The sequence below is a fragment of the Microtus ochrogaster genome, chromosome 5 (assembly GCF_000317375.1).
Source record: "Microtus ochrogaster isolate Prairie Vole_2 chromosome 5, MicOch1.0, whole genome shotgun sequence".
Lineage (NCBI taxonomy): Eukaryota > Metazoa > Chordata > Mammalia > Rodentia > Cricetidae > Microtus > Microtus ochrogaster.
The window spans coordinates 8,242,190-8,253,419 of NC_022012.1; the positions used below are offsets into that span (position 1 = coordinate 8,242,190).

An 11,230-nucleotide genomic window follows, 5' to 3' on the forward strand; every position below is an offset into this window, starting at 1 on the left:
AGAGCTGGGATTAAGGGTGTGCACCACCACTTTCCGGCTCTTCAGTAAATTTTTATTTTGAAAAATAAACTCATTATTTTCTAATTAACTTGCAAATAAACATATCCCAGGACTAGTTTAAGAAAACCACTAAAACACTTTTTTTTGGTTTGGGGATAGAATTTAATACTTTTCATAAAAAATGGAAGTCAAGGTTTATCACTTTAATTTACTAAAGTTATTTTCTAGACTATTGATCCACTGTGACAGTACATTCAAATAAAGGAAGAACAAATGTGCTTACATTCCGGGACTTAAAGAAACTGTGCACACCTCCACCCACCACCTACCTTGTCTGAACACCACAGTCTGTGCTTCGTGATTGTGCATAAAGCTGAAAGCCTAGCACTAACCAGTTTCTTCTTGAGAGTGTGGTTAAACAGTGATTGTTTGTTGATAATTTTCTTTTGCCTGACTTACAAAGATTAACTTATTTGAAAGAAAGGATATGTGTTGATGGAAGATGGCATTACCTCCTTCACAGAGTGAAGTGGGTAGTTAAATTACAGCAATGTTACGCTGGGGAAAAAAGCAAGTCATATCAAACTCAGGAAATGAAAGAAACTTAATGCTCACAAGACCACTTCCCCAAGCTATCTAAGCAGAAACAGTTGCAGAGTGGGAGGAAAGGGCAGTGGAGTGATGGATCGTTGGTTGAGTTGACTGCACACTGTGCAGGGAGCTCCAGGAATGCAGTTCTTGTCAGGGAGCTGTCAGCTGTGCTGGGGTGGGCTTCTCTATTTTCTGCTGTTTTTGCTCCATTCATGCTCCTGTAATTCAGTAAACTTGGTGAACCACTAAGTTGAACTTAGGTGGAATAGGTCTGTTTCTGAATGCCCTATCTGGGGTGAATAATGCTTGTTCATGTCTCTCCAGAAAAAGCCACAGGCCAGGCATGGTAACACAAACCTTTAATCTCAGCACTCTGGAGGCAGGGGCAGGTGAATTTCTGAGTTTGAGTTTGAGGCTGGCCTGGACTACACAGTGAGTTCCAGAATAGCCAGAGCTTCACAGAGAAAACCTGTCTCAAAAAAAAAAAAAAAAAAAAAAAAGACCTGAAGAAAAAAGTGTACATTATGGTTTAAAAAAACCAAAGCAAACAATAAACAAAAGTCATAGGACATGGTGAAATGTCCAGAGTGCTTCACTGCACCATGCATCAAATGTACCTGCTGTCCGCTCGCTCGTCATTATATAACTTGAAGTCTTGGTTGGCAACATATTCCTGGCCTTACCTTCACAGCATCTCATCTCTGTGTTCCTGTGCCCTGTGGCTTCAGACAGAAGCCACACAGATGACTGTTAAAAATTATATAGTTAAACTTGTACACTTGAGCCTAGAGCCAAATGCTCAAGTTAGGACATTTGTGCCTTCAGGTTTTTATATAATATGATCATGTTATAATGTTTGGAGCATGTTTTGGAGAATTTTCTACAAAAAGTGAAAATAGTGTAAAATAAGATCTACTTATCAGTTGGATGATTTTGGCTTCCTATTTTAGCTGTATAACAGACCATAACCATCAAAACATGAAAGAGAGGTGGTCTGGTTGACCGATTGCACAAACATGCATCAGAGAGTGCTAGAAGTCCATATATAATGAAAGCAGACAATAAAATACTAACATAGCTTACTTACATGAGACTCATGAAGTAAAGCCAAATGTATACACACAGAGAACATCTTCACTTTACATTTGGAGATTGTTTAGGAAACAACTAACAGTGCTTAACTTTGGTCTGAGAGTGCTGCATTTTTAGTTGTTGCTTATACTTACGATTTACCACATTCTGGGCATTTTAAACACAGAAAGTGTGTGCATGCCATGCTCTGCATGCCTTCTCCTGATTTTGCATGTGTGTTTGTCTTTCTGCCTTAAAGGCAATTTCTCTCTCTCTCTCTCTTTGCAAATTTAGAAAATTGTTTCCAGAACTCCAGGAGGCTAGGGTTCATCTAGTAGATGACAAGCATGAGGACACTCAAACCCAGCACCCACTAAACAAACAAACAAACAAACTCAAGCTCTGGAATACTTCGCCTATTTGGAAAGCTCCAAGCCAGTGAGAAATGCTGCCTCAAAGAATGACACCTGAGATTGCCCTCTGGCCTTCATATACACATGCGCACACATACAGAGAAACATGGACTGACATCTTGGTAGCCTCCTGAGCACAATGTTTGGCATAGTATTTTATAATCATCTTTCTTCTAAGGCACTAAACTCCCTAACACAGGTGCTACGTCCTCACTTAGCCTCTAGCCCCTGCCCAAATCTAGGAGCAGAGTAGGGTACAGTTTCTGTTGACTGCCTGTATAGATAAGATAAAGAAACCCATTTATATGAATATTTAAATAAAATTAAAAGTACATGTTTTAGCTTCTACCATTAAAAAGAAATCTGAAAATTAGAAGTGCTATGTGTAAATTTATGTACTTCATATTTGAGATAATGATATTTATTTCTTAATGTAGGTGTTTATTGTTGGCAGAATTTGTGCTAATCGCACCAAAATTTATCATAAACTAAAGCATTTTAAATTCAAACTGTACCAAGAATGTTGCTCCCTTGCAAAAGAAAAAGAAGAATGTGCAGATGAACAGGTTAAAGAAACAGTAGGAAGAATCTTCAGTCAGTCAAAAGAAAATGGCTGGATTAAAAAGGTAAGACTATAGACCTCCTCATTCTGTAGAATCTGGAGGCTGAGGATGGCAGCAAAAGATGACATTTGTAGACATTGATACTTAAGAAAATCCCTTCTGTGCTCTTATGACTCCTCTCCTCCTGCCTATTCCATCCATGTTTATCATTATTCTATTGTGAATAGACGCCCTGATGTTCCAAGAATTCACTCACCTCATATAGATTTCTGTACCTTAGCAAAAGGTCTCTCATCTCTCATCTTTCTCTTTTACATATGTAACCCTTACTTACATGTTAAGTCACTTTTCCTATTGCTGTGATAAAATACCATGACAGAAGTGTCTTACAAGAAATGCAGATGTTTTGGCTTACAGGTGTGTGAGGCAGGACCTTGTGGCAGCTGGTCCTGTTTCAAAGTCAAGAAACAAAGAGATTAATTCTTTTGCCCAGCTAGCTTTCTCTTTATGCAGTCTAGGACCCAAGCCTATGGAATAGTGCCATATGCTTTTAAGGTAGATCTTTCTACTTTAATTCACCTAATGTAGATAATCCCTCAAAGCCATGCCCAGAGATTTGTGTCCTGGGTAATTCTGGATACTGTCAAACTGGGAATCAATATTAACCATTATATTCTAGGGTGAATTTTGGGGGGAGGGCAGGGAGCAGGGTATAGGACTGACCTTCGCTAGTCTGCATTCCTTCTTTTGAACAGTCCTTGTGATGTAAGAGTGCCAGCTGAGGAAGAAAAGAGGTCCACCCACAATTCTATACAGCCACGTGCTCTTCTTGAGGACCTGGGCTGAGTAGTTGGCACTGTTACTAAAGATGGGAGAACATTCTGAGGCTTCAGACTGTGGAACTTACTGGATTCCCCTGTACCTTGACAGTCCCTGAATTTGATATCAGGGATAGAGTGGGAGTTCTAAGTAGTGCAGGTGAGAAGTGCTGTATTGCTCATAGAGTCCTTAGAAGTCTGCTATGGAAAGAATGTTCATGATAGCAGTTCCCTAAAACAGGGTTAGCCTGTGGACACCCGAACAACTAGAAATTATTCAGGAAATTTAGGTCAATGACATATTTCATCCTGAAAAGAAGCAGAAAAGAGTCGTACTTGATATCTTTGGCCTGGGTTATATAATAGGGAAATCTGTAAAAGACCAAAAGTGCAGCAGATAAACTTATGAGCAAAGAGATGGGGCAGCAACACAGGCCCTGCTCAGGGCTGTCACGTTCATTAAAAGAGTCCTATGGAGAAGGACTGACTTTCCCTTGGATAGTTACCTCCAACCTCAATCCGCCACCCAGGGACCTGGCCTGTCCCTTTCTTCTTTCTCCCCTTTTACTGTCTCCAGAATCTCCTCTCCCCACTTCTAGGTTTTCCACTGGCTTTTTGGGAAGACCTAGGTAATAACCCTGTCTTCATTTTCTGAGACATTGAACTTTCTAAGTTCTTTTATGATATTTTTCAGAGACACCAACTCAGTAGTGCAACTAGAAAGTCTGTTGGTATACCTCACTTATAAATATGCCCGCTTCCCCCTTTGTGATACCAGAGAGTTAATCCAGTGCTTTGTGGATGCTAGGAAGCTGTAACTGCAATGTTGTGTATGTTGTATGGGTATTATAAACAATAATTACACATATTTATATATGGAGAATTTTCAACTTCTTGCAGCAAAACCAACAAATATTTCATGTATTTTAGAAGCGTAACAAAGTTTAGGGCCGTCGATGGAATATGAAACAAGATCATTCTTAAGGAAAGAAAGTGAAATTATATTCTCTGCCTTAGGTTTCCGTTGCTGTGATAAACACCATAACCAGGGTCTGTTTCAGCTTACAGCTCTCAGGTCACACTCTGTCACCAAGGGGGTCAGAACCGGAACCTGGAGGAAGGAACTAAAGCAGAGGCTATGAAGTAATACTCCTTACTGGCTTAATCTCTTTCTACCATGCAGGAACTCCTGCCCAAGGCTAACACCACTCTCATTGAGCTAAGTCCATCCACATCAATCTCAATCATTAACCAAGGAAATTCTCTAAAGACTTGCTTATAGGCAAATCTCAGAGAAACATTTTCTCAACTGAGAGTCCCTTCCTCCAAGTGACATAAAACTAACCAGCAGAATCAACCCCTTGCCAACTTGACACACAAATACATAACTATTAAAACAAAATCTTTTCTTTCCTTTTTGCCCTAAGATGGCATGTTAATATTAGTATCACAATATAAAACATTCTAACTTTTAAGAATGTCACAGTCTTTAAAGACTCAAACACTAAAAATTTATTTGTTCTAAAATATCAAAGGTTCTTTTTAAATTCCAGTCTCTTAACAAAAGGCTCCTGTAAAATCAAAAGATAAGTTAAATATTTTCTTTAAGAGAGAAGAACCAGGGTATATTCATGACCAAATCAAAGCAAAACAAAAGTTTGTCAGTGTGAAGCTCAGTGTCAGACTTCCAGGACTCATTCACAGTCTTCTGGGCTCCAGATGGCTTGACCAGCCATCCACAACACACACAGCTTGTCTCCTAGTCTCAGGCCAGCTCTACTCTACACTTGATGCTCTCCTTGGTGGTCCATGCCATGGTGTTGTCATCTCCAGTATGCTGGGACCTCTGCAATAACAGGGATGTACCCTTACAATAGCCTCTCCTAGGCTCTCTTCAGGGACTCTTTACTACCACATGGTGTCAAGCCTCAGCAGCTCTCTGTTGGCGGAGGCTGTTCATTCCTGGCTGCCCAGACTTGAAATAATCGCTCAGAAACTATATTATTTGCAGTACTGTTTGGCCAATCACTTAAGCGTATCGCTAGCTAGATCTTAAGTCTTTGGTTAACCCATTTCTATTAATCTATGTATCGCCACATGGCTGTGCCTTAACCGGCAAAGTTTCAGCAGGCTCTAGCAGAGGTGTCTGTCTCTGGTGGTAGCTACATGGCTACTCTTTGACTCTGCCTACTCTCCATTTATATATCTTCTAGCCTGGCTACATTCTGTTGAGCTATTGGCCAAAAGTAGCTTCTTTATTAACCAATAAAAGCAACACATATACAGAAGGATTTCCCACACCAGCTCTCCATCCTCTCCTTCAATCCTGGGGTTTCTATTGCAGCTGAGGCTGAAGCTTCACCAGTGGCTTCTCCTGGTCTTTCACAGTGCAAAGCCTCAGCTGTGTTCCATGACCCCTTCAGGTCTTCCAAACCAGTACCACCTGTGTGACTATTTCACATTATCAAGTTTGGCTACCATCTGGACCAATCTTCTGTGTGCTGACCCTCAGTAAACACTTCTTGAAGATTGCACCTCAGTGATACAATCACAATTCTTCAACCCGGGTGTCCAGTATCTCATCCCAGCAAGCAAAGATTTTACTTCAGCAGATCTGAGCTCATGATAATCACAACTGATTCTCAGTCCCAACTGACGAGAACCACAGATTCTTAATTCAGAGTATCTAATGGCCCTGTTATAGTCTTAAGGGTCTTGAATCCTCCCAACCAGGCCTTCATCATCTGTGCTACTCTCAGCATTCTTCCAACTTCCTACATAGCAGTCCACTGATCCCTGAACAGTCAACAGCCTAGAGTTCAAATGTCAGCACAGTCTGCCCAGAAACACAACGTCAGGTCTGTCAACCTAATTTCTGTCTTAACACTGCTTTCTACTACTGTGATGAACACTATGACCTAAAGCAACTTGGGGAGGAAATAGTTTAGCTCATCTCACAACTCTCAGGTGACAGTCCATCACTGAGGGATGTCTGAGAAGGAACTTGAGGCAGAAATTGATGCAGAGGCCATAGAGGAACACTGATAACTGGCTTACTCTTCTTGACTTACCTAACCTGCTTTATTTTACCATCCAGGACCACCTCCCCAGAGGTGAACTGGGTCCTTCACATCAATCACTAATCAAAAAACAGTGTACTACAGAATTGCCCACAAACAGATTGTATGGGGACATTTTCTCAATTGGGTATTCCTGTTCTTAGATGACTCTTGCTTCTGTGAAGGTGACATAAAACCAACCTGCACTTTCTCCCTTAAGAGAAACATTTAGCATTAGATGTTAAAAGAATAAGGCATAAGCTTAGGACAAGGGAGCAGTTTCCCCCCACATAAAAGCAGCAGAAAACTTCATTGTGTTGCATGGGGGACCTTTTTAAAAGATTTTAACTTAACAATAGTTGTATAAAGATTTTTTCAAAAGATTCCCTAGAAACCAGAAAGCTTATATCCATTAAATACATACATTGCTCTTTGTGTTGTGATAAAATTTCAGAATTTGTCAAATGTTCTGATGTTTCTCAGTCTTGCTGTCCCATTGAGTGAGACAGCACTGTGTGGTTGTGGAAGCATGCATTTTTTTTGGCTGCAGTTGTCATGGCTCCACGTTTATTCTTCCTGTTTACAGTGCCTGGGTCCATCTCAGTGACTCTGGGTGTTCCTGTTTCCCATCCAAATATGTGAGCTTCATATTCAGTGAGAGACTTTGTCTTGAAAGATAGAGAGCAACTAAGAAAGATACCCACCTTGACCTCTGGCGTAAACACATGCACACGCATGCCTGAACACTAACATAAAAGAAGTATCAAATCTTTTTATAGCTATATTTAAAATAATTTACAATGTACTACATAAATAAGAATTTCAAATTATAATGAGATATTTGCCTTACATGAGTCTTCTCGTATCACCCTCTCCTTTAACGTTTTATCCTTTTCCTCTCTTCTGCACCTTAAGTTGGTATTTCTCAAAATACTACTCTTAACTACCTATGTCAAAGTCACCTAGAAATTTGTGGGAAAATATAGAATTACTGGCCCTACCCAGAACAATTGAATGAAACTCCTTAAGGGCATTAAACATCTAACCCTTAAAAATACTGACTTATTCTTAAATAAATTAAAGATGGAGGGCCACAGTCTAAATTTCCTGTTGAGCTGGATTCTATCCTCAGGCTCTTAAAGATCCCTCTGCACATCTTTTCCTTTCTGTGGGTCTCATTTACTTCTCTTAGAATTTGACTACTTTCCTCTACCCCATTTCCACAAGCCAGAACGACTGTCTGGTACTGCATGAGAGTGCTCTTCATTATTAGAGTAAGGCCTAGACTCCCAAAGGCTCGGCGATGAGCTACAGAAGCTGCTGTTGGGGCAGAGAGGAAGGCAGAGTGGTCCTAATGACCTTCCCTCTCTTTCACTTTCCCTTTTGTGGTTTTCATTTTTCCCTCAGAACAGCTGTTGCCCCACCCTTGCCATTTAAAACTCAAAACCAGCATCCTATAAAGGTTAAAAGCATGCATTTAAATATTTGCCCGGCCACTGCCTAACAGTAGAACATGAAAGCAAGTTACTTAATCTCTCAAGTCTGATTCTCCTCTGTAAAATAGGAATGAAGCAATAATTAGGGCTTAGATCATGTAAATGGTGGCTTATTTAGAGCCCGGAATTAGAAAGTGATCAACTACCATTAGCTGTTATTTGTAATATAAGCAAGCAAAGATTATTATTTGTTTTGTTCTCTTAGCGTGCTAAGATATATTTTAATTGTCCAAAACAAATTTTATAAATAATTAAGTAAAACAATATAAAGGTAAAATTATAAGCCAATTTTTTAAGGTACAAGTTCAAGATCATAAAGAATTTTACTTCCGTTTACTTCCATGAACTAAAACCAAGCATTTAATGGCCTGTGATAGCAGATCATTGTCCTGTCCTGTTCTTTTCTTCCTTCTTTCCTGAGGATGTGCTGCAGTCAGTGATCTTGAGGTTGTGAAAATGGGCTTCATGGCCTTGACTAGGATAAAAATGCAATATTCACATTGCCTCCCATGAATCCTTGTCATTGTAGAATTCAGGGCTTAAGGTCTTCTCTCAGAGTTCATAAGCCAAGTTAGAAAACCACTAAATAATTCAGTGTCCTCAACTGATATAAATACTTGAACTCTGTCTGAATGTGAACTCATGTATCTTCTCTATTCCTTGTCTGCCTGAGATAGCCCTGCCTCCCATCGTTCTTGTCCTCCTTCATCTGGGAATTTCCAGGGCCCCTTAGCCCATCTCCTGACATGTTCCACTCTGTCCTTTACCCTCTGTTTCCATTGCTGCCCCACAAGTTTGAGTCCTCATTGCCTAGTTTGTCACCACGGAGTCATAACTCATTGCCAGACAGTTATCAAATAGCTCACTTGCTTTCAAATGAGGTCAGTCCTCTCCCACCACATCTCTGGCAGCACCGCATTAGCTGTCAAATCTTTGCTTAGCCCATAGCCTAGTATTTTCATAGTTTTTATTCTCTGACCTCTGTCTTCTTCAGTCCTCTCTCTATAAGACAGCGTCAGATTACTATTCAGTTTTACGCGCCCTTGTCATGGTACTGCTGGATGAACTGCTAATCTCCTGGGCTGGGGAGCGGAAACTTCTACCACTAACTTTTTGCCTATCAAGTATTTTGTCCAGAGCAACTTAAATGTTGCACTTTCCTTGTCCCCTAAACTACCCGTGGTTTCTCTTCTGAGCCCTCATAGCAGTGGTGCTGGCTGACATGATGTCTTGTCTTAGGGATGGGGAAAGTGCTTTTTAGAGCTCTGCCCACAACAATCGTTGTAGGAAACTGTTTGCATACATGCACATGTTACATAGGTATGTGTTGGATTAGCTATTGAATTATTCTTCTGTGATTTACAATTATAACTTAGATATAAAATTAATAACACTATTATTTGATTTCATTGCAATGCTTTCTGAGTTAGAAATGCTTATGTGAAATAGAGCTTCTATTAAGTGATTTTTGTTCCCACCTTTCTTTAGACCTGTGTCTTAGTAGTTAGAAAGGTCTGTCTTACTGGTTGTTGTGAGTAAAATGACCAATTTTCTGTTGTATATGCAGAGATATGATGAACTGCAAGAATATCTCAATTCTGCGGATCTTTTTCAAGATGAGAAGTTTGAATTGTAGAACGTTTCCTTCAGAGAAGATTTTTATAAGTTTCCTTAAATGCGACGATCATGAGTATTGTTTTTCTGTATCATGTGACATTTGTTGTATAATCTGTGTGTATTTTATGGCAAAATATCTTGTTTATATACTCATCTGATTTTTATGAAATCAGTGAATTTCAATAAAGCCTTCATAGATGTCCATGGAGAACATCAACTTTGTGGTTCAAAAATCGATCAATGTATTTTAGTGATGTATCGATGCTTTTCTCATACATGATCTGCAGTTGAGTGTGCTATCATGTCCTGTCAGTTTAGTAGAAATAGGCTCTATGAAAATATCTTTGGACTGACTTGGAGATTGCTCAGTCAATATAGCAATCGCCTTACAAGCACAAGGACCTGAGTGCAGTCCCCAGAACCATATTTCAAACAAAAGCCAGTCACAGTGGCATGTACTTGTAATGTCTGCACTGGGGAGGCAAAGATGAGGCCAATCCCTAAGGCTTGTGAGCCAGGCAGCCAACCCACTCTCTTGCCAGTCAGAGACCCTGCCACAAAAGACAAGATGGCTCGTGCTTGTCAATGAACCCCAGGCTATCCTCTGAGCTCAGCATGCATACAGATATCTATGTGCATGTGCCCACACATGTGTGCAACCACACACAAGCACCTTCACACTCACACTATATATGCATGTGTATATTCACAGATAGTGAGACTCATGCCTATATGTACTTATTGTTGCACCCCTTGGCAGTATTAAATAATCTTCAATACTAAATGTCTAATTAACGTCTCCTCAATCAGTGAGCCATGGAAGAAGCCTCAGACTCCTAACCTCAGAATGGGACCATAGTTTATCTGCTACAGTGGTGGACTGCTTCCTTTTGTAACGTTTCCCTTAGGAATAGAGGTCTCATCCTCAGAGTCTTTCAGTCCTCACATTCAAGAACTTCTTGATACGTGTTTTCATTCTGTGAGATGCTTTGTTGTTTCTGTACAGTTTTATCTGCAATATATTAATGATGGAGATGTATTTTGTGATATTTTAGCCATAACATTATATAATGTATATGTATTGTACCAGTCTGAAAATCTCAGAGAAAAGTTAAGCCAAAAAATCCCACTTCAAATGCTTGTTTTATTGCCTACATTACTTTGCACATCCTAATTTTTTCCATAATATAATAAAGTGGTTTCAGAATAAGCTGTGTATTGTGGTTTTTTTTTATTCTTAAAGATAAGACCCGTTCTTCTGTGGCTTTTTATTTGCTTTTTTCATACTGAAAGTTTGGTTGACCTTAGCTAGTTTCATCTATTGTATGATTCGTGACATGCCTCCATGTATATATTGCATAAAATTACCAAGAATTACATGGAGATGAGTTTTTATTTTCTAAAGTATATTTCTATAATTACTCTTATTGGTCTGTTAAGGTAGTAAGTAAAAAAAAAAAACACAGGGAGTACAGGGACGCTGAGGCTGATAAAGGAAGTACAGGGATACTGAGGCTAATATAGGAAGTATAAGGATACTGAGGCTGATACAGGAAGTACAGGGACGCTGAGGCTGATGCAGGAAGTACAGGGATGCTGACG

The 11,230-nt window shown here is 39.7% G+C and overlaps 1 protein-coding gene across 4 annotated transcripts in view; it reads left to right on the forward strand.

The window, feature by feature from the left end:
- Ccdc82 (coiled-coil domain containing 82) overlaps nucleotides 1–10,838 on the forward strand; it is a 30,176-nt gene extending 19,338 nt beyond the window's left edge. For 3 of the 4 annotated variants that reach the window (XM_005346798.2, XM_005346799.3, XM_013346104.2), the window contains 2 exons: nucleotides 2,513–2,701; nucleotides 9,579–10,838. In XM_005346798.2, the coding sequence (XP_005346855.1) occupies nucleotides 2,513–2,701; nucleotides 9,579–9,647 (258 nt within the window). In that variant the 3' untranslated portion in view covers nucleotides 9,648–10,838. Of the gene's footprint in view, nucleotides 1–2,512; nucleotides 2,702–9,578 lie in introns of those variants that run through there. The other variant, XR_003376950.1, reaches the window with a different exon arrangement.
- The last annotated feature ends 392 nt before the right edge of the window (nucleotides 10,839–11,230 follow it).